The sequence below is a fragment of the Schistocerca americana genome, chromosome 7 (genome assembly GCF_021461395.2).
Source record: "Schistocerca americana isolate TAMUIC-IGC-003095 chromosome 7, iqSchAmer2.1, whole genome shotgun sequence".
Taxonomy (NCBI): domain Eukaryota; kingdom Metazoa; phylum Arthropoda; class Insecta; order Orthoptera; family Acrididae; genus Schistocerca; species Schistocerca americana.
Window position 1 is genome coordinate 80,043,189 of NC_060125.1, and position 24,988 is coordinate 80,068,176.

At 43.2% G+C, this 24,988-nt stretch overlaps 1 protein-coding gene across 1 annotated transcript in view; it reads right to left on the reverse strand.

Moving 5' to 3' along the window:
• Nucleotides 1-24,988, reverse strand: part of LOC124622728 (semaphorin-2A-like) — a 329,443-nt gene that overhangs the window by 37,561 nt on the left and 266,894 nt on the right. Inside the window, exon 4 of the mRNA XM_047148519.1 lies at nucleotides 17,495-17,734. Within this exon, the coding sequence (XP_047004475.1) occupies nucleotides 17,495-17,734 (240 nt within the window). The remainder of the gene's footprint in view (nucleotides 1-17,494; nucleotides 17,735-24,988) is intronic.

The window sequence follows — 24,988 nt, forward strand, 5'->3', positions numbered from 1 at the left end:
ACGATACTCTAATAAACGTTCTGATGGACACAGGCTGGAATTTCTTTAAACAGAAACGTACAGGTAAATATATGTCTGAACGTTTGTTAGAATATCACCTAAAAATCTGAAGCAAAACGCCCAAGAAATTTTCGAGACGTTTGTTAACATTATTTTCTCTGTATATATCATTATATACATATTTATACAGGGTGTTACAAAAAGGTACGGCCAAACTTTCAGGAAACATTCCTCACACACGAAGAAAGAAAATATGTTATGTGGACATGTGTCCGGAAACGCTTACTTTCTATGTTAGAGCTCATTTTATTACTTCTCTTCAAATCACATTAATCGTGGAATGGAAACACACAGCAGGCACATGTTCTAGCAGCACAGGTAGAGTATCCCGTATGAAATCATGATAACGTGCTCCATTGAGCTTAGGTGGAAGAACATGGGGCCCAATCAAGACATCACCAACAATGCCTGCCCAAACGTTCACAGGAAATATGTGTTGATGACGTGATTGCACAATTGTTGGATGAACCATTCGCAGAAGTGTACCCGTGGAGGCCAATCAGCTGCTGATAGTGCCTGCACACGCTGTACATGGTACGGAAACAACTGGTTCTCCCGTAGCAGTCTCCATACAGTGACGTGGTCAACGTTACCTTGTACAGCAGCAACTTCTCTGACGCTGACATTAGGGTTATCGTCAACTGCACGAAGAATTGCCTCGTCCATTACAGGTGTCCTTGTCGTTCTAGGTCTTCTCCAGTTGCGAGTCATAGACTGGAATGTTCCGTGCTCCCTAAGACGCCGATCAATTGCTTCGAACGTCTTCCTGTTGGGACACCTTCGTTCTGGAAATCTGTCACGATACAAACGTACCGCGCCACGGCTATTGCCCCGTGCTAATCCATACACCAAATGGGCATCTGCCAACCCCGCATTTGTAAACATCGCACTGACTGCAAAACCACATTCGTGTACGTATGCTACGTACTGATGTGCTTGATGCTAGTACTGTGGAGCAATGAGTCGCATGTCAACACAAGCACTGACGTCAACATTACCTTCCTTCAATTGGGCCAACTGGCGGTAAATCGAGGAAGTACAGTACATATTGACGAAACTAAAATGAGCTCTAACATGGAAATTAAGCTTTTCCTGACACATGTCCACATAACATCTTTTCTTTATTTGTGTGTGAGGAATATTTCCTGAAAGTTTAGCCGTACCTTTTTGTAACACCCTGTATATCGTATAAAGTTACCTGGCGGATTAAAACTGTGTGCCGGGCCGAGACCCGAACTTTGGACCTTTGCTTTTCGTGGGCGAGTGCTCTACCGATTGAGCCACCCAAGCAAGACTCAAGACCCTTCTGGCAGCCGGCCGCGGTGGCCGAGCGGTTATAGGCGCTTCAGTCCAGAACCGAGCGACTGCTACGGTCGCAGGTTCGAATCGTGCCTCAGGCATGGATCTGTGTGATGTCCTTAGGTTAATTAGGTTTAAGTAGTTCTACGTTCTAGGGGACTGATGACCTCAGATGTTAAGTCCCGTAGTGCTCAGAGCCATTTGAACCTTTTCGCAGCTTTTCTGCTGCCAGTGCCTGATTCTCCTATCTTCCAAACATCACAGAATCTCTCCTAAAAAACTAGCACTCCTGGAAGAAAGGATTTTGCAGAGACATGGCTTAGCCACAGGCTGGGTGATGTTTCCGGTATAAAATTTTCACTTTGCACCTGAGTGTGCGCTAATATCAAATTTTTCGGTCCGACAAACAGTTTTAATCTGCCACGAAGTTTCACATCTGAGCATAGGCAGCTGCAAAGTGAACATTTCTTTGTGTATATCACATACAGGGTGTCCCAGCTATCTTCTCCACCCAAAATATCTCTGGAACAATAACGGAAAACGACTTTCACCGGTATCAATGTAGGGCTGGGGCCCATGAATGTACACATTTGGAAACATTCTAAAACGAAAGCATATGTGTTTTTAACACAAACTTATGTTTTTTTAAATGGACCTACTACATTTTTTGTTCAGCAATCCATAGCATGACAAATCACATACACAATGGCGTTGATTGCATCGCAATATTCCCATTACATCCCGAGATATTAAGACGCGAAGTTGACGCTTGAAACACCTGACATGCGCTGCTAGCGCACGTCCGGAGGCTCAGGCGTGAACCCCATGCTGCCCGTGATCGCGATGTGATTGACATGTGTAATCGCACCTCCATACTTATCAAGAGGTCCGAAACGAATAATACGGTCTGCTGCCATCAACTCTCATAAGCACATAATGGTTTCCCTCTTGCACGTTTTGCGTATCTACGTACACAATATGAACCAGTACCGATCGGTGTACACCCGTCAGGTTGTCTCATTTATCCTGCACAGCCAAAATAAGGTTTATCTAATGCGTTATATGACCCATTGTGCCTGTCGCGCAGGGCCTGGCTCTACAGAGTCAAGTGTCCAGCGTACTTCCCACTACTGCCACAGTTACCACTTCGCCTTGTTTATGATTTGCGACGCATGCAAACTCCTGTACTCCACCACCCTCCGAGCATCCAATTTGTTGTTGCTTTGGCGTGCAGTACACCGCTTTCCAGTGTAGTCGTGCATCAGAGTAATCTAGTGACGGCACGGAGGTAGTACACATTGTGAATAAACGTTGTGTTTTGGAACTTATACTGTACGGTATAATGTACACACATGAAGATATGGTTGAAATGCTGCTGATCTATGGAGAATGTACGTTGACGGGAAATACGTTATGAGATTGCTTGTTTGTAGATAGTACTCTTAGCGAACATTATGATTATTAAGTTAATATGTCTGTTTTCTACCCTACTCTACATACCTGTACTGTACCCTGTTGTAGGTGGACGAAATGCTGTTCAGGCAGAACGACTGTACAGAAGACGATTCCCTGACAAGCCATCGCCTTCGCGCCGGATGTTTGGTAGTCTCACATCTCGTCTACGTGAAACGGGAAGCTTAAATCCAAGACCTCGACATCGTCCTAGAACACGCACAGATGAACGTGCTGAAGTTGCTGTGCTCGCTACCATAGCTGTGAATCCTCAAATCAGCACACGTCAAATTGAACGTGAAGTTGGTGTGTCGAAATCAAGTGCACAGCGTATTCTTAAACGTCATAAATTTCATCCTTACCATGTTCATTTACACCAGGATCTTCATGGAAATGATTTCCGCAATAGGGTAACATTTTGTCGGTGGGCTCAGCAAAAACTTCTGACTAATCCAAGTTTTTTTGCAGATGTTATCTTTACTGACAAGGCATCATTCTCCAACAAAGGAGTTGTCAATATGAGGAATATGCATTATTGGTCCGCAGACAATCCAAAATAGCTCCGTCAGGTAGAGCATCAACGTCCATGAAAAAGTTAAAGTTGGTGTGGGATTATTGGAGATACCATTATCGGACCTTTCTTTATAAATGGCATCCAAAATGGCAGACAATACCCCAGATTTAAACGACACAATCTTCCTGTTCTCTTGGACACCGTACCTCTGAAGCGGAGAATGGTCATGTGGTATCATCATGACGGATGCCCTGCACATAACGCCTTACGAGCACGACGACTTCTGAACCGTAAGTTCCCTGGTAGGTGGATTGGACGAGGTGGCCCAGTTAGGGGCCTGCCCGATCTCCGGACCTTACACCGCTGGATTATTTTCTTTGGGGAGCAGTGGAGGATGCTGTTTACGAACATGAACTAACAACACCAGAGGACATGAAGCAACGCCTTATTGATGCTTGTACAGCCATCAAAGAGGAAACAGTAGCACGAAGTAGGGCATCCTTCATCCGCAGAGTGACCCTATGTATGCAAGCCAATTGGCATCACTTTGAGCATGAGATGTGAACGCTGTGTTTAGTATGTAGTGCTGGTATCACAGTGGAAGTTTCTACAAAGGGCAATTTTACCCAGTGATGTTAAGAAACATTTGTTTGCAACAATTTGTCATTTAACGCATTAGATAAACATAACATTGATAATTATGTGATAATAAAACTAATTGGTTAAACATGTTTACATTCATCTTCTACGTCCTACCTGAACTTCCCAAATCAAAACATTTTTACCCAAACAACGGTAAACCTTTAGTCCACTTGCTCGTTTCACTAAAACCATCAACATGAATTTTACTATTACGAGTGAATGAATAACTGTCACTTGCACTAGATATACAGTAAAGTAAACTTTTAACGTTGAACGGCATTACCTTTTTAGTAACGGATTAACGATAAGCGAAGTTAACTTTGTGACTAACGTTGCGGTACACAGATATGTTACAGAACCGCATCCCCCCAGCCTATGCGATAAATACCTGCTGGAATGTACGACGTTAATGCGGGATGGCAGCAGACCGTATTATTCGTTTCGGACCTCTTGATAAGTATGGAAGTGTGATTACGCATTTCAATCACATCGCGATTACGGGCAGCATGGGGTTCACGCCTGAGCCTCAGGACGTGCGCTAGCAGCGGATGTCGGGTGTTTCAAGCGTCAACTTCGCGTCTTAATATCTCGGGATGTAATGGGAATATTGCGATGCAATCAACGCCATTGTGTATGTGATTTGTCATGCTATGGATTGCTGAAGAAAAAATATAGGTCCATTTAAAAAAAACATAAGTTTGTGTTAATAAACACATATGCTTCGTTTTAGAATGTTTCCAAATATGTACATTCATGGACCCCAGCCCTACATTGATACCGGCGAAAGTCGTTTTCCAATAGCTGTTATTGTTACAGAGATATTTTGGGTGGAGGAGATAGCTGGGGCACCCTGTATATGACAAATATGTAGCCAATGACTTGAAATGTTTACTGCATAATTGTTGAAAAATTTGAAGTAAATAGCTCTAAAACATTTTCGAGGGCTTTTGGTAACAATGTGCAGTATCGACTTGTCTTTTTCTAACGTTGTTTCCTCTTTTATAGTATATATATTTATGTATGACATATCTTTTAAAAAATTAATGTTGTATCCCACTGAAGGTTTATTAGCGTAGCAAGCAAAAATGAGAAGTAAATCGGCCAAAAACTTTTCCAGAGTTTTTCTGACATCATTTCCTCTTTATATAGTACAAACATTTATATACCACATATATTTAAAAAAGAATTTTAGCCTGTGCCTGTCCGAAGGTTCATGTTAAAATCTGAAGGAAAGATTTTTTCTCAGAACGTTTCCACTGTCTGTGTGTGGCCAATGTCTGTCCAAACGTTCATTGGAGAATCATGTAAATATTTGAAGTAAATTAGGTAAGAATTTGCGAGTTTTTTTGGTATCAATGTGCAACATCGGCTTGACTTTGTATGGTATTATACATTTTAAATACGAGTAAGTATATGTATACTACAATTTAAAAAATGTAGCCTCTAATTGTCTAAAGGTTTTTTTAGAGTGCAATTTCAAAATCTGAAACAAATCGCTCAAGAAACTGTCGATAAAATTTGTTAACAACATTTCCTGTTTAAATAATTAATTTTTACTTGTATACCTACAAAAATATGTAGTGCATGTCCGTCCAAACGCTTACTAGATTACCATTTAAAAACTTACAGTAAATTGGTCAAGAACATGTCCAGAATTTTTCTGAGATTATTTCGTCATTATATAGTACACACATTGATATACCATATGTGGTGTCACCGCCAGACACCACACTTGCTAGGTGGTAGCCTTTAAATCGGCCACGGTCTGTTAGTATACGTCGGACCCGCGTGTCGCCACTATCAGTGATTGCAGACCGAGCGCCGCCACACGGAAGGTCTAGAGAGACTTCCTAGCACTCGCCCCAGTTGTACAGCCGACTTTGCTAGCGATGGTTCACTGACAAAATACGTTCTCATTTGCCGAGACGATAGTCAGCATAGCCTTCAGCTACGTCATTTGCTATGACCTAGCAAGGCGCCATTACCAGTTGCTATTGATATTGTAAATAATGTACAGACAAGAGCTGTGTTCAACATTAGTGGATTAAAGTTAAGTATTCCACCAAGTACCACCTTTTTTCTGAAGTCTAAATTCCTTGTCCTGTTCCAGACCTCACGCCAGCCTGCGTGAGCTTAACCGCATGCCTTTCGGCTTCCTCCAAACTCCGTGGGTTGGCTCCTGCCAATCCACAACACCATACATATATTAACCTTTCCGTGGGAGCATTTTTGAAGTAACTTTTTGCCATCCTATTAGAATTGTGACCAACTGACTATACTTATTTTTTGATAATTTTATTTTGGTGATTTAGGACTAAAAACTATGGTGGTACATATATCACCATGGCACCTCTGTGAGATATTAAAATTAAGATGGTAAACAGATTTCTCACTATCGTTTCGTAAGCTATTATGTGTTGCCATTAGATGTTAAAAAATAATGAACAGTGTTTTCTTTTTTGTTTTATGTTTTCTTTTTCTTTATTTAAAAAAAATATTTGTTACCGATGCTAAAGTTTACTTTCCACAATGTGAAAACAATCATAGAAACTTTATCATGCAGGAAAGGTATGAGCTGACACGAGTCACAATATTGTGTATTGCAGAAACGAAGAAATGTGTTCCGACAACAGTTGATCCTACTTCAGCCAGTAACTGATTGTTGTAGCAGTTTTCATGCACCAGGTGCAGTGTACTACCAAAATATGTTAGGCATAGGTCAAGGTGGTAAGACGTATTCCCAAAAGCTTCGGGATACCCCTAAGTTAGTGGTATATATGCTTCCCAAGGACCGAAAATAACAGATTAATTTTGTGGTAAGTGTACTTCCGAAGCCCCTTCTACAAACTAATTTGTTGGTAGCCATACTTCCCACCAATTATTGAAACAACATTTTTTGGTGGGATATATACTTGCCACAGTCGTGAATGCTACATCTCACAGCAAACTGAAACTACAGCTGGGGCAGCGGACTGCCACTTTATGCCAGACGCGTAGAAGAGTGGTAACACATACTTCCTTTAACACTGTAATGAAATATAGTCAGTGGAAGTATATCCCTCACGCCTCGCGAAAGTGTTAAAGTAGCTTGCGTATTTCTCGGGGTTATTGTCGTGTAAATATCTGAAGGAAAATTGTCTAGAACTTGTTCAGATGTCTGCTCACAACATTCCCCATTTACATAGTAAATATATATTTGTATACAACATACATAAAAAATGTGTAACCTGTGTCCGTCTGAACGTTTATTAAAGTATCGTGTAAAAATTTAATCTAAATCGGCCATGAGCTTTTCGATATTTTCACTAACTATGTTGCCTCTGCATATATTATTACATAGAGAATTAGATACGATATATATATTAAAGATATGTAGCCAATGTCCATCGAAACTTTTATTAGATTATCGTGTAAAATTTTGACGCAACAAGTCCAAACTTTTCCTAAGAACATTTCCGATAAACTATAGTGAATATACCGGGTGATCAAAAAGTCTGTATAAATTTGAAAACTTATTAAACCACGGAATAATGTAGATAGAGAGGTAAAAATTGACACACATGCTTGGAATGACGTGGGGTTTTATAAGAATAAAAAAAAAACCACCCCATATTGCTAGACGCGTGAAAGATCTCTTGTGCGCATCGTTTGGTGATGATCGTGTGATCAGCCGCTACTTTCGTCATGCCTGTCCTCCCAGGTCCCCAGACCTCAGTCCGTGCGATTATTGGCTTTGGGGTTACGTGAAGTCGCAAGTGTATCGTGATCGACCGACATCTCTAGGGATGCTGAACGACAATATCCGACGCCAATGCCTCACCATAACTCTGGACATGCTTTACAGTGCTGTTCACAATACTATTCCTCGACTACAGCTATTGCTGAGGAGTGATGGTGGACATATGGAGCATTTCCTGTAAAGAACATCATCTTTGCTTTGTCTTACTTTGTTATGCTAATTATTGCTATTCTGATCAGATGAAGCGCCATCTGTCGGACATTTATTGAACGTTTGTATGTTTTTGGTTCTAATAAAACCCCATGTCATTCCAAGCATGTGTGTCAATTTGTACCTCTCTATCTACATTATCCCGTGATTTATTCAGTTATCAAATTTATACAGACTTTTTGATCATATGGTATATTTTTATGTCATATATATTGAAAATATGTAGCCTATTTCGTCAAACCATTTATTAGAGCGACGTGTAAAAATTCTAAGTAAATCAGTCCGGTACTTGTATCAATATAGCAGTATAAATTATCGATGTGTGATGATAGTCGGCTGTTACTTGGTGTGAAATGAATTTATAGGAGAAAGTAGCATGTGTCCGTCTGAAGGTTTATTATAGTATCGTGTAAAAATTTAAACTAAACAGGTCAAGAACATGTCCAGATTTTCTCTGACATCATCTCCCCTTTATACACTGTATTCTGTATATTTATACACCACATTTATTTAAAACAGTCCAACGCCACAGTACCGAGGGGCCTGCTGCGATGGTGGCTCAATCTCTTCGAACGAAAGGAAAAAACAATAAAATATGCGACATAAATGACCAGTTAAACGATACACTACGAGATTGTACAAAAATGCCTTGTCAGTTAAATATTTGTGTTTCAAGAAAATGATCGAAATTCACTTTTGCGGTATTTTCAACTATGTGCCACTAACTCTGCAGGCCATCTGATACCATGGCGTAGAACCAGACTTTCCCACCAATGTTAATTTATTTTCCGCTGTCGAGATATATAAAAAATAAATAGTGCATGTCATTTCTGGTCATTTATACTTGTATTTTCTTCCAAGAGTTGAAATTTGAAAAGGAAAATCCGTGATGCTGTTGACAAATAGATATTAATGTGTATTTCTCTCATGATATGTTATATGTAACACAATTTATAGGGTACGTTTTGTAATTTCGTGTATTATTTGATTATTGATGCAGAAACACGTTTATAACTGACAGTATATGTGTATGAATCTTATGTCATTAAATCGTTTTTCCCTACGGTGTTACTGTTCTCTGTCGATGTATATTTTATGGTCATTTTATTTTTATTGTAGTCACTATTCTACACCAGCATTCACTGAATTGACAACTGTACTACCATAAACAGTTACTACATACAGTCTATGTGCTCAGTTTGTTGAGATTAAAACTAGACCCCCATGTAAGTACTGAAATAACTGGGCATAGAGTACTTGTAATGATCATGCATTACATTGGTATGTGTATTTTTATAATATCTGTACATTTTCATAAAACTTATGTCAGACGATGATTTTTCTGCTGTCAACAATTTTTCATAAATGAAATTTGCGTCAAATCTGAATGGTCGACTACCTCAACTACAGACGAATTCCTGGATCACGTAATGGCCATCTTACATACATACCGTCAGGCACATTACAAGTATGAAGGTTGGCATTCATTGATGTATCTAACATAACTATGATGTTGTAGACGAAAAGCTTGATTACTATGTACTTCCAGCATAAATATATTATGTGTGTACACTTCACATATTGGACTTTGTTTATAAAACATTAATGGGGAGAAAGAAAAGGACTGATAATTTCCCTACCCTGTTCGCGGATAGGAGAATGCTCGCTAGATACACTATGTGATCAAAAGTATCCGGACACCTTGCTGAAAATGACTTACAAGTTCCTGGCAACCTCCATCGGTAATGCTGCAATTCAGTATGGTGTTGACCCACTCTTAGCCTTGATGACAGCTTCCTCTCTTGCAGGCATACGTTTAGTCATGTGCTGGAAGGTTTGTTGGGGAATGGCAGCCTATTCTTCATGGAGTGCTGCACTGAGGAGAGGTATCGATGTCGGTCGATCAGGCCTGGCACGAAATCGGCGCTCCAAAACATCCCAAAGGTATCATGTAGGACTCAGGTGAGGACTCTGTACCAGCTAGTTCAATAAAGGGATGCTATAGCTGTGTAACCACTCCGCCACAGGTCGTGCTTGAAATATGCAATAGCCATCCCCAAAATGCCCGAATTGCTCTTCAACAGTGGGAAGCAGGAAAGTGCTTAAAACATCAATGGAGGTCTGTGTTGTGATAGTACCATGGAAAGCAACAAGGGGAGCAAGCCCCCTCCGTGAAAAGTACAACCACATCATAACACCACCGCCTCCGAATTTTACTGTTGGCACTACATACGCTGGCAGATGACGCTCACCGGGCTTATGACCATAAAATCCAAGTTTGCTCACTTCCCGCCTAACTGTCATAGCACTTGCAGTGGATCCTGATGCAGTTTGGAATTTCTGTGTGATGGTCTGGATATATGTCTGCCTACTACACATTACGACCCTCTTCAACAGTCGGTGGTCTCTGTCAGTCAACAGACGAGGTAGGCGTGTATGCTTTTGTGCTGTAGGTGTCCCTTCACGTTTCCACTTACCTATCACATCGGAAACAGTGTTTATGAGCGTGGAAATTTCGCGTATGACGTATGACAGAAGTGATACCGAATCACCTGACCATGTTAGATGTCCGTGAGTTCCGCTGAGCGCCCCAATGTGCTTTTTCACGATGTTTAATGACTACTGAGGACGCTGATATGGAGTATCTGGCAGTAAGTGGCAGCACAATGCACCTAATATGAAAAACGTATGATTTTTGGGGGTGTCCGGATATTTTTGATCACATATGCTGGAGACTAGATAAGTTAATTACCAATAGTGGGCCAGAACTAGTAGCTGTTGTCTCGTTGTGCGATACTGGGTTGTCAAAGGCTAAAGGGACAAAATATTAGAGTAAGGATGGCCGTTGTGCAGCGGCTAGCTCCTCACACATATGTTGTTGTTGTGGTCTTCAGTCCTGAGACTGGTTTGATGCAGCTCTCCATGCTACTCTATCCTGTGCAAGCTCCTTCATCTCCCAGTACCTACTGCAACCTACATCCTTCTGAATCTGCTTAGTGTATTCATCTCTTGGTCTCCCTCTACGATTTTTACACTCCACGGTGCCCTCCAATGCTAAATTTGTGATCCCTTGATGCCTCAAAACATGTCCTACCAACCGATCCCTTCTTCTAGTCAAGTAGTGCCACAAACCCCTCTTCTCCCCCATTCTATTCAATACCTCCTCATTAGTTATGTGATTTACCCATCTAATCTACAACATTCTTCTGTAGCACCACATTTCGAAAGCTTCTATTCTCTTCTTGTCCAAACTATTTATCGTCCACGTTTCACTTCCATACATGGCTACGCTCCATACAAATACTTTCAGGAACAACTTCCTGACATTTAAATCTATACTCGAAGTTAACAAATTTTTCTTTTTCGGAAACGCTTTCCTTGCCATTGCCAGTCTACATTTTATATCCTCTCTACTTCGACCATCATCAGTTATTTTGCTCCCCAAACAGCAAAACTCCTTTACTACTTTAAGTGTCTCATTTCCTAATCTAATTCCCTCAGCATCATCCGACTTAATTCGACTATATTCCATTATCCTCGTTTTGCTTTTGTTGATGTTCATCTTATATCCTCCTTTCAAGACACTGTCCATTTCCTTCAAGTGCTCTTCCAAGTCCTTTGCGGTCTCTGACAGAATTACAATGTCATCGCCGAACCTTAAAGTTTTTATTTCTTCTCCGTGGATTTTAATACCTACTTCGAACTTTTCTTTTGTTTCCTTTATTGCTTGCTCAATGTACAGATTGAATAACATCGGGGATAGGCTACAACCCTGTCTTACTCCCTTCCCAACCACTGCTTCCCTTTCATACTTCTGGACTCTTATAACTGCCATCTGGTTTCTGTACAAATTGTAAATAGCCTTTCGCTCCCGGTATTTTACCCTTTCCACCTTCAGAATTTGAAAGAGAGTTTTCCAATCAACATTGTCAAAAGCTTACTCTAAGTCTACAAATGCTAGAAACGTATGTTGGCCTTTCCTTAATCTTTCTTCTAAGGTAGGTCGTAGAGTCAGTATTGCCTCACTTGTTCCAACATTTCTACGGAATCCAAACTGATCTTCCCCGAGGTCGGCTTCTATCAGTTTTTCCATTCTTCTGTAAAGAATTCGCGTTAGTATTTTGCAGCTGTGGCTTATTAATCTGATAGTTCGGTAATTTCCACATCTGTCAACAACTGCTTTCTTTGGGATTGGAATTATTATATCTTCTTGAATGAATGAAATGCTAAAAATCCTATTAATGTGCCCCAATCCTGAAGTACGATGGGAAGTCGTTAAATAAAAAATAACATAAAAATTTAAAAAAAACTAACTTACCAAAGCAGTAACATGTATCTGATCGCAGGAAACAACTGTAAATGGACAATTTCAGAATCAGGAGATTGGTTAAATCAGATGAGTAACTGTTACCATCAACCAGTAGAATGACCAGTGTTTTTGCGTGCGTGTGCGTGCGTCTGTGTGTGTGTGTGTTTGTGTGGGGGGGGGGGGGGGGGGGGGACTGGGGCAGCAGAACAGCACATCGACCAGTGAATCAACATCGAGTGGTTAAAATTCCACGAGCTGTGTGCCGAGTTCTCCTCCGCTATTGTCGAGTGCTGACTCACTGCCGTGTCGCCTACAGTCCAGTCCTGATGCAGCAGTGACGTCACAGGTGCTCTCCGTCGCCGAACAAGGCAATATTTACGTCCCGCGTAGGACGCCAGCGCTTCAGCGTCGCTATCGCCGAATGCGACATCGGCTCCTGTGATTATAATTACAGTAGCGTCCTTGTTTACGGTATCCCAGAAGGCGTTTTACTTCGTGATAGCGGATATAGTTTCGAAGGCAATTCCTAGTCTATATTCCAAATCGTGTTCTTAAACCGTAAATTTTTTAGAATAGTGTAGGCGTAAACAGCTCTCACGATTTACCCAACTTCGCTCTAGAATGCACACTGTTTTAACACTCACAGATCACCTTATGTACGTTGAAAACTTTTACTCACGTAGTTTTACGTACCCACTTTATAAGAATGACGCTAAATCAATTTGTAATGAAATCTGATTTGGTAAAGCGTCTGATTTAGGAAAATGGGGTGGCAGTTCCTAAGCGGCGGACGGAGATGAAGGTGGTGTGAAGAAATGGTTCAAATGGCTCTGAGCACTATGGTACTTAACATCTGAGGTCATCAGTCCCCTAGAACTTAGAACTACTTAAACCTAACTAACCTAAGGACATCACACACATCCATGCCCCAGGCAGGATTCGAACCTGCGACCGTAGCGGTCACGCGGTTCCAGAGTGAAGCGCCTAGAACCGCTCGGCCACACCGGCCGGCTGGTGTGAAGAGAGAAGCCAGAAATTTATATATCACGAAAATGACGCACCGAAGACTGTGTTTGCAACAAGTGGGAGCGGAGCATTTACGTACGAAAATACAGTAACTGCAGTGAATAAATCTACCATAAAGTATTTCTTCCTACTGACTGCAAAAAATATATTTAACTGGACGAGAACCAAAACTGGCTAAAGGCACTACTGTATACTGTCGTTGAACACCATTTACAGGGGCGGAAACGTGAAACACATCCGGGGATTATATTAAAAGTGCAGCTATCTGCGGAGGTCCACTGTAAGCGAAACTTCGTTAATACAGAACCTATTTATGCAGGAAAATAAATTAGTTCCAACTTTGGCTACCAGGTACAAATCTGGCCCTGTACAGCATCTCGTCGACGTCTCCGGTGCTGATATTGAACAAACTGTGAAAGCCTTTCTCACTTGTTTGGCCTTTCCTGCACACTTCCCATTCCTAGTACATTACATATGGATACATTTCTATTTGTCTTTCTTGTATTCACAGTGCCGGATTTGCAATTCATAACAAAAAACTGGAATTAATTGTTTTCCAGTGTAAATCGGTTCCTTATTAATGCAATAGTACATCTACCAAATTTTGCTACCCTATGATAATTACAACCGACAATGGACCTCTATGAGTTGCTGCACTTTAAGTATAACTATGTTGTATGTCGTTTAAAATTGAAATTGATAATTTCCTTTTGATACTCTGATGGTAATGGACAATATACCATTTTAAAATAAATTATACAAGTTATGTTGGAGGTACTATCATACATGGGCCGATACTTACAGAGTTGAGGAAGTGAAGGGTGCCCCAAACTATTGATTTCCCATATCATTGACCTAGAATCAAAATACAGGCTGTGACTTTCGGCTAACGATCAATGGCGGCTATGAAGAGCCACTAGATGAGTGCTTCTTGAGATGTCCCTCTTGTAAGATGAAGGGAGTGACTACTTTCATCGGACATCAAAATGGTTCAAATGGCTCTGAGCACTATGGGACTTAACATCCGAGGTCATCAGTCCCCTAAAACTTAGAACTACTGAAACCTAACTAACCTGAAGACATCACACACATCCATGGCCGAGGTAGGATTCGAACCTGCGACCGTAGCAGTCGCGCAATTCCAGACTGGAGCGCCTAGAACCGCTCGGCCACTAAGGACATCCTTAGGACTAAAGAGCCTAATTGGAAGAGTCGGTCATACCTGTACAGCATCACTGTACGACTGTGCGGTGAATCGACCATCACGGAAGTGAAGTCATAGCATGACGTAGACTGAGTGAGGTGGTGCGATCAGGTGGTGGTCGATGTCTATTTGGGAAAAGCTTCATTTTGTTGGTACAGGAATCTGGTGTGGGTCGTAGTATGTGGTTAGATAGAGTGGGCAGGCAGTTAGTAGTTATGGATACACATTACTTTAAACGGTTCTTACCGAAATTGGAGGAATGTTACTATAGTGGTCATACGAGGGTCACTCCAAAAGAAATGCAGACTATATTTTTTTAATCCATCTTTTATTCTACACGTTTGAAAGTTGTATAGTGTGTAGATACATCTTTAGGAACAATATTTTCATTTATCCACATAGTTTACATCCCTCTCAACTGCCTTACGCCATGTTGGAACCAGCGCCCGTATACCCGCACGGTAAAATTCTGGACCAACCTGTTGGAGACACTGTTTGGCAGCGTGCACAAGGGAGTCATCATCTTGAAACTTTGTTCCACGAAGAGAGTCTTTCAGTTTCCCAAAGAGATGATAGTCACGTGGAGCCAGGTAAGGACTGTAAGGTGCGTTTTCCAGTGTTGTCCATCAGAATTTTGTGATCGCTTCCATGGTTTTTTGACTAACATGTGGCCGTGCATTGTCGTGCAACAGCAAAACATCCTGCTTTTGCCGATGTGGTCGAACACGACTCAGGCGAGTTTGAAGTTTCTTCAGTGTCGTCACATATGCATCAGAATTTATGGTGGTTCCACTTAGCATCATTTCGACAAGCAAGAGTCCTTCGGAATCGAAAAAGCCGTAGCCATAACTTTTCCAGCAGAAGGTGTGGCTTTAATTTTTTTTTTTCTTGGGTGAATTTGCATGATGCCACTCCACTGATTGCCTCTTCGTCTCTGGTGGAAAATGATGGAGCCATGTTTCATCACGTGTCACAATTCTTGCAAGAAATTCATCTCCACCATTCTCGTACTGTTCCAAAAGTTTTCTGCATGCCGTTTTTCTTGTTTCTTTGTGATCCACTGTCAACATCCTAGGAACCCACCTGGCACAAACCTATTTAACGCCAACACTTTCAGTATTCTGCAAACACTTCCTTCCCCTATCCCAACGGAGTGTGACAATTCGTTCACTGTGATGCGTGTGTCAGCAGTCTCCAATTCGTTAACTCTCTGCACATTGTCTGCAGTGTGTGCAGTTTGAGGCCTGCCGCTGTGAGGACAAACCTCAATACTGCCACGCCTGCTTTTATCACGTAACCTGCTTGCCCACCAACTAACTGTACTGCAATCGAGAGCAGTATCTCCGTACACCTTTTTCGACCTCTTGTGAATGTTTCCCGCTGTCTCGTTTTCACAGCACAGGAATTCTATGACAGCACGTTGCTTCTGACGAACGTCAAGTGTAGCAGCCATCTTGAAGACATGCTGTGAGAGCGCCACTCACGGGAACAGGTTGAACTAAGTTTGAAAACAAGCGGGAAGGATGTATCTACACACTGTAAAACTTTCACACATGCAGAATGAAAACATTTTTTCAAAAAAATAGTGTGCATTTCTTTTCTACATCTACATCCATACTGTGCAAGCCACCTGACAGTGTGTGCCAGAGGGTACCTTGAGTACCTCTATCGGTTCTCCCTTCCATTCCAGTCTCGTATTCTTCATGGAAAGAAAGATTGTCAGTATGCCTCTGTGTGGGCTCTAATCTCTCTGATTTTATCCTCATGGTCTCTTCGCGAGATACACGTAGGAGGAAGCAATATACTGCTTGACTCCTTGGTGAAGGTACGTTCTCGAAAATTCAACAAAAGCCCGTACCGAACTACTAAGCATCTCTCTTGCAGAGTCTTCCACTGGAGTTTATCTATCACCTCAGTAACGCTTTCGTGATTACTAAATAATCATGTAACGATGTGTGCTGCTCTCCGTTGGATGGCTAATAAAAATCTTTCTATGAACACATGTACTTTTTTATCCAATATCCCAGTTGAAAACTTTTCTAATGAGTGCAGTTTGCAATCTGTCAACGTTCTGCAGAGTTGAGTTGTAGGGGCAAATTTTTGCCTAATATTAGTGAAAGTTCGAAAATGAAATTTGTGAAAAAATTTTTGGAGGGAGAATCTTTGTCATGGGCCAATCAAAATTTTTCAAAGGACATGTCTTATGCAGAATTTGAAATAGAGTTCTTAAAACGGTTCTGGTCTGAAACTGAACAAGCCAGGATAAAGAGCAAGCTTATGAATGGGCCAAATCATAGGGACTATGAAACAGTTTTGTAAAAATGAATTGAAGAAACTTGTACATTTGAGTAAACCCTTTGATGAGCTCACACAGATTGATGCTTTAAAGAGAAGGTTGCCAATTGATGTGCAATGGGACCTAGTTTATGGACAAGATGACAACATGGAACAATTTCTAAACCACGTGGACAAACCAGACAGAATTATAGACAATGTGAGGAAACCAAAAAACTATTTCAATCACACACAGAGAGGTGGGGATCATAGAAGGGAAAACAGTAGATCTAACAACCATAGTTTTCATCATAGTGAACAAAAGAGTCACAATAATAATAATTTCTATTCAAGGGAAAGTGACCCTCGTAATTCCATTATGAGCTATTGTGTGATTGGAAATCTACATGGAAGACCGATCTTGTTGGTACCTCAGTAGCCTCGTCTGAACCATAACACGCAGGTGGCGCGTGTAAACGGTCAGGTGCCACCACTGCTCACCTTATCCTTGAAATTTTCCTCACGGTTGATGGAGGGAACTAACAGTGCTTATTGTGCCAGTATGCATAGCTGCACAATGGACGACCATCCGAGAGGGACCTAATATTTTACGCACGGGAGCCAGGGTTGTCACATCTGCCTAGTGAGGGGAGGTGGTCAGGCAGCACCACTGTATCCCTGGTCCTTCGAGTGGCCCTCACAGACACTGGAGCACATCACGTACCTGCCCTACCGACCTGTGACCTGGACGCGACTGGAGCCCACCTGGCAGTGCCCTGGTGTCGTTGACGCAGGAGCCCGGCCGCGGCGTGGGCACGCGGCTGGTGAGCACGGGCAGCCAGGCGGCGCCGCTCGACGCCTGCTCCTTGAAGCGTCCGTCGTCGAAGACGCGCTGCATGTCGGCCAGCAGGAACGAGCAGATGGCCGAGCCGCGCAGCCCCGTCGTCGGCGTCGTGAACGCCGCGTGGAAGCGGCCCGAGTCCGACGGCGTGCGGTACACGCTCTCTGCAACGCGGAACACGGGGAGATGCAGGAGGCTGGTGGAAACTGTAGTAGGCAGGTGGACAGAGAGAGGGGGACAAGAATATGAACAAGTACAGGTGAGAGGGTGAGGTAGAGGGAAGACGAGATGTGCGCAGTATACACTGCTTGATGGCTGCTAAGAAACATCTGACACTTTCTAAGGAACAACTGCTAATTGCTTCGAAACACTCGAGCAAAGACAGTACACTACTGGCCATTCAAATTGCTACACCACGAAGATGACATGCCACAGACGCGAAATTTAACCGACAGGAAGAAGATGCTGTGATATGCAAATGATTGGCTTTTCAGAGCATTCACTCAAGGTTGGCGCCGGTGGCGACACCTACAACGTGCTGACATGAGGTAAGTTTCCAACCGCTTCCTCATACACAAATAGCAGTTGACCGGCGTTGCCTGGTGAAACGTTGTTGTGATGGCTCGTGTAAGGAGGAGAAATCAGTTCCATCACGTTTCATCTGCTGACGAATACCTTAGCTCCATTCCTATAGGCTTTGTGCTCCGATTCGTCTGCTCAAATAACAACTAGGGGATGAGTTACCGTGGGGATGTGCGACTGTTCCCAGTGTCATGTGCATTTTTGTTACGGTGTTCAACTGCGAAGAATTAGTTTGGATGGAAATGTCCATACGTTTTCATTCATTAGTCTGGGCGCTCTTTAATAATGACTTTTCTTGTGACTTGGTACAAATTTTCTCATCATTTCGAAGGGCTCTTCTTAGTACTGCCGAATTTGAAATGACTTGCCTTGCCAGTCGATGTGGTGAAAATTATTCTTCGGTCTCTGGGATCAAATTACCTGTTGAATACTGTTAATTTTTTTAGTTACAAGATTACACCATAGTACAATTCCGTTCACAGCTTCTTTTAAAATAAAGAAACCATGTCAAGAACCTTCATATCCCGAACAGATACTATATGGCCAATTGGAAGCAGTGTGCAAAGATTTCTGTCAGTATTATCAAAAGCTGACCAAGACAAGACCTGAAGTGAAATAATTTTTCGAGCTGGGAAGCAAGGCGACACAGTATGGAAGACGCAGCGAAGAGCGAAGTATGGTAGCACAATGGCAGAATGTTTTCTTCAACCACGTGATTCTAGCATCATCAAATACTGACGTGTAACTGAGGAAATTCCTAAAATTATTTGTCTGCTGAAAACCACTGTATGGATGTAATCCGTGAGCCAGGGCAAATACAGAGAAGTATTAACACTGATAAGCCAAAACATTATGACCACATGCTTGATAGTTTGTTTGTCCGTCTTCGGACCGAAATATGTTAATCGTTCTGCGTATCAGGGGATCCGACGGTTTGTTAGTAGGCTTTCGAAGGCATGTAGACTACTGGCCATTAAAATTGCTACACCACGAAGATGACGTGCTGCAGACGCGAAATTTCAGACTTTGATAAAGGTCGGATTGTAGCGTATCGCAATTGCGGTTTATCGTATCGCGATTGCGGTTTATCGTATCGCGACATTGCTGCTCGCGTTGGTCGAGATCCAATGACTGTTAGCAGAATATCGAATCGGTGGGTTCAGGAGGGTAATCTACATCTACATCTACATCTACATCCATACTCCGCAAGCCACCTGACGGTGTGTGGCGGAGGGTACCCTGAGTACCTCTATCGGTTCTCCCTTCTATTCCAGTCTCCTATTGTTCATGGAAAGAAGGATTGTCGGTATGCTTCTGTGTGGGCTCTAATCTCTCTGATTTTATCTTCATGGTCTCTTCGCGAGATATACGTAGGAGGGAGCAATATACTGCTTGACTCTTCGGTGAAGGTATGTTCTCGAAACTTTAACAAAAGCCCGTACCGAGCTACTGAGCGTCTCTCCTGCAGAGTCTTCCACTGGAGTTTATCTATCATCTCCGTAACGCTTTCGCGATTATTAAATGATCCTGTAACGAACCGCGCTGCTCTCCGTTGGATCTTCTGTATCTCTTCTATCAACCCTATCTGCTACGGATCCCACACTGCTGAGCAGTATTCAAGCAGTGGGCGAACAAGCGTACTGTAACCTACTTCCTTTGTTTTCGGATTGCATTTCCTTAGGATTCTTCCAATGAATCTCAGTCTGGCATCTGCTTTACCGACGATCAACTTTATATGGTCATTCCATTTTAAATCACTCCTATTAGCGTACTCCCAGATAATTTATGGAATTAACTGCTTCCAGTTGCTGACCTGCTATTTTGTAGATAAATGATAAGGGATCTATCTTTCTATGTATTCGCAGCACATTACACTTGTCTACATTGAGATTCAATTGCCCATCCCTGCACCATGCGTCAATTCGCTGCAGATCCTCCTGCATTTCAGTACAATTTTCCATTGTTACAACCTCTCGATACACCACAGCATCATCTGCAAGAAGTCTCAGTGAACTTCCGATGTCATCCACAAGGTCATTTATGTATATTTTGAAAAGCAACGGTCCTATGACACTCCCCTGCGGCACACCTGAAATCACTCTTACTTCGGAAGACTTCTCTCCATTGAGAATGACACGCTGCGTTCTGTTATCTAGGAACTCTTCAATCCAATCACACAATTGGTCTGATAGTCCATATGCTCTTAATTTGTTCGTTAAACGACTGTGGGGAACTGTGTCGAACGCCTTGCGGATGTCAAGAAAAACGGCATCTACCTGTGAACCCGTGTCTATGGCCCTCTGAGTCTCGTGGACGAATAGCGCGAGCTGGGTTTCACACGACCGTCTTTTTCGAAACCCATGCTGATTCCTACAGAGTAGATTTCTAGTCTCCAGAAAAGTCATCATAATCGAACATAATACGTGTTCCAAAATTCTGCAACTGATCGACGTTAGAGATATAGATCTATAGTTCTGCACATTTGTTCGACGTCCCTTCTTGAAAACGGGGACGACCTGTGCCCTTTTCCAATCCTTTGGAACGCTACGCTCCTCTAGAGACCTACGGTACACCGCTGCAAGAAGGGGGGCAAGTTCCTTCGCGTACTCTGTGTAAAATCGAACTGGTATCCCATCAGGTCCAGCGGCCTTTCCTCTTTTGAGCGATTTTAATTGTTTCTCCATCCCTCTGTCGTCTATTTCGATATCTACCATTTTGTCATCTGTACGACAATCTAGAGAAGGAACTACAGTGCAGTCTTCCTCTGTGAAACAGCTTTGGAAAAAGACATTTAGTATTTCGGCCTTTAGTCTGTCATCCTCTGTTTCAGTACCATTTTGGTCACAGAGGGTATGGACATTTTGTTTTGATCCACCTACTGTTTTGACATAAGACCAAAATTTCTTAGGATTTTCTGCCAAGTCAGTGCATAGAACTTTACTTTCGAATTCACTGAACGCCTCTCGCATAGCCCTCCTCACACTACATTTCGCTTCGCGTAATTTTTGTTTGTCTGCAAGGCTGTGGCTATGTTTATGTTTGCTGTGAAGTTCCCTTTGCTTCCGCAGCAGTTTTCTAACTCGGTTGTTGTACCACGGTGGCTCTTTTCCATCTCTTACGATCTTGCTTGGCACATACTCATCTAACGCATATTGTCCGATGGTCTTGAACTTTCTCCACTGATCCTCAACACTATCTGTACTTGAGACAAAACTTTTGTGTTGAGCTGTCAGGTACTCTGTAATCTGCTTTTTGGCACTTTTGTTAAACAGAAAAATCTTCCTACCTTTTTTAATATTTCTATTTACGGCTGAAATCATCGATGCAGTAACCGATTTATGATCGCTGATTAACTGTTCTGCGTTAAGTGTTTCAAATAGTTCGGGTCTGTTTGTCACCAGAAGGTCTAATATGTTACCGCCACGAGTCGGTTCTCTGTTTAACTGCCCAAGGTAGTTTTCAGATAAAACACTTTAAAAAATTTCACTGGATTCTTTGTCCCTGCCACCCGTTATGAACGTTTGAGTCTCCCAGTCTATATCCGGCAAATTAGAATCTCCACCCAGAACTATAACATGGTGGGGAAATCCACTCGAGCTGCTGAGCCAGGGGGCCTATAGAGACACCCAATTACCATGTCTGAGCCTGCTTTAACCGTGACCTTCACCCAATTCATTTAACATTTCGGATCTCCGTCGATTTCCTTCGATACTATTGCACTTCTTATCGCTATAAACACGCCTCCCCCTTCACTGTCCAGCCTGTCTCTGCGGTATACATTCCAGTCTGAGTTTAGGATTTCATTACTGTTTACGTCTGGTTTCAGCCAACTTTCTGTCCCTAGTACTATATGGACGTTGTGACCACTTATTAATGAGAGCAGTTCTGGGACCTTTCTATAGGCGCTCCTGCAGTTTACTATTACCACATTATTAATTATTATTCTCTGTTGCATTTTGCCTACTCCTACCTTGCCGCGTCTCAGGAGGCGTCTTGTCGGGCCTAGGGAGGGAATTCTCTAACTTGAAAAACCCACATGTGCACTCCACACGTACTCCGCTACCCTTGTAGCTGCTTCCGGCGTGTAGTGCACGCCTGACCTATTCAGGGGGACCCTACATTTCTCCACCCGATAGCGGAGGTCCAGATATTTGCACCCCAGATCTCCGCAAAATCGTCTGAGCCACTGGTTTAAGCCTTCCACTCGGCTCCAAACCAGAGGACCGCGATCGGTTCTGGGAACGATACTACAAATAGTCAGTTCTGATTCCACCCCGCGAGCGAGGCTTTCCGCCTTCACCAATTCCGCCAACCGCCTGTACGAACTGAGGATGACCTCTGAACCCAGACGGCAGGAGTCATTGGTGCCGACATGAGCAACAATTTGCAGTCGGGTGCACCCAGTGCTCTCTATCGCCGCCGGCAGGGCCTCTTCCACATCTCGGATGAGACCCCCCGGCAAGCAGACAGAGTGAACACTGGCCTTCTTCCCCGACCTTTCCGCTATTCCCCTATGGGGCTCCATCACCCGCCTAACGTTGGAGCTCCCAATAACTAATAAACCCCTCCCCCCGTGTGCCTGCTAGGACCTTGCTGAAGGAGCAGCCACATGTCCACTCACAGGCAGAGCGGGTGATGCCACACGGCCAGCCTCCACATTTACCCTCCGCCTCGTGCGCCGCGAACGCCGCTGAACCCGCCACTCCCCTTGGGGAGAGGGTGGCCCAACCGCGCCCGGTACCCGCGAAGATGTCTCGACAGCAGGGACAGTAGGTGAAGCATGTAACACCTGGGGTGTACCATGCGACGCACCAGACTCCCCACTGCCGCTACACTCCGAGGCAGCAGCCTGAAGACGGCTGACCGCGGCCATCAACACGCTCAGCTGTTCGCGAACAGTGGCCAGCTCCTCCTGCGTCCGTACACAGCAGTCACACATCCTATCCATCCTAAGGAATCAATTTAATGTAGAGAGTTAATCAACTTTTAACTAGACTGCTAATTCACTAAAGGCGGCTGATTGTTGACTAAACTGTGATTGCTAGCCACTTCTTGTAGAAAACAATGAAAATAGCACTACCTGCCTCTGGAACGTATTCAAAACAAACACAAGCACTACTGGCACTGTGGTTGACTAAAGGGACTCTCTCTGACTGTATTCAAAACTAACACGAAATCTATGGAACAGTATTACTCGTACTCGACAATTAAAGCTTCCTAAAAGCAAAAACACACATAAGAAGAAGTGACAAGTAAGAAAAATACAGTTAATACTTAAATTAAGATAGCTCGCTGAACAGCAGACGTGAAGCAGGCGGCAGTTACGACGACACTGAACACCGTGCTGGATCCCAACGGCCTCGTATCACTAGCAGTCGAGATGAAAGGCATCTTATCCGCATGGCTGTAACGGACCGTGCAGCCACGTCTCTATCCCTGGGTCAACGGATGGGGACGTTTACAAGACAACAACGATCTGCACTAACAGTTGGACGACGTTTGCAGCAGCATGGACTATCAGCTCGGAAATCGTGGCTGCGGTTACCCTTGACGCTGCATCACAGACAGGAGCGCCTGCGATGGTGTACTCAAAGACGAGCCTAGGTGCACGAAGGCAAAACGTCATTTTTTCGGATGAATGTAGGTCCTGTTTACAGCATCATGATGGTCGCACCCGAGTTTGGCGACAGCGCGGTGAACGCACATTGGAAGCGTGTATTCGTCATCGCCATACTGGCGTATCACCCGGCGTGATGGTATGGGATGCCATTGGTTACACGTCAAGGTCATCTCTTGTTCGCATCGACGGTACTTTGAACAGTGGACGTTACATTCGAGATGTGTTACGACCTGTGGCCCTACCCTTCATTTGATACCTGCGAAACCCTACATTTCAGCAGAATAATGTACGACCCCATGTTGCAGGTTCTCTACGGGCATTTCTGGATACAGAAAATGTTCTCACCAATTGAAAACGTCTGGTCAATGGTGGCCGAGCAACTGGCTCGTCACAATACGCCAGTCACTACTCTTGATGAACTGTGGTATCGTGTTGAAGCTGCATGGGCAGCTGTACCTGTACACGCCATCCGAGCTCTGTTTGATTCAATGCCCACGCGTAGCAAGGCCGTCATTACGACCAGAGGTGGTTGTTCTTGGTACTGATTTCTCAGGATCTATGCAGCCAAATTGCGTGAAAATGTAATCACATGTCAGTTCTAGTATAACATATTTGTCCGATGAATACCCGTTTATCATCTGCATTTCTTCTTGGTGTAGCAATTTTAATGGCCAGTAGTGTAAAAGAAAATGTAAAGGCCACACATGTTACATGCAGAGAAGTCTGTGCAGGAACGCTCCGTATGCATTTGATAGTTCATGCAGTACTGTGTCTGATGAAGATTCTTATGGAGCTGATAAGTGCAGCAGTCCATGTGGTACGGCACCATGACTGCAAAACACCGTTTAAGTGCTTACGATGTGGGACAAGAAGAGTTGCCACTGTGGACACAGGAATGGACGTGTCCAAAAGCGTCCTCTAACGATTAAAAAAGTCGTCGAAGGTGCAAACGCTATACGAAAGCATACTGATGCTTGTAGACGGACCACCACACTGTGAGAGGATGGATACGTAGCCCTCATGGAGAAAAGGAATAACTCATCCGTAGACAGATCGCTGCAAACCTTGGAACCGCTACTGGTACCCAAGTCTCTACCAGAACCATTTAGCGGCGATTAAATCGGGATTGTCTGTATGCTCAAAAGCCTGTTAAATGCGTCCCACTTCGATCATGCCATCTTAGATCGGGAGTCCGATGGTTGGAGTGAAAAATAGT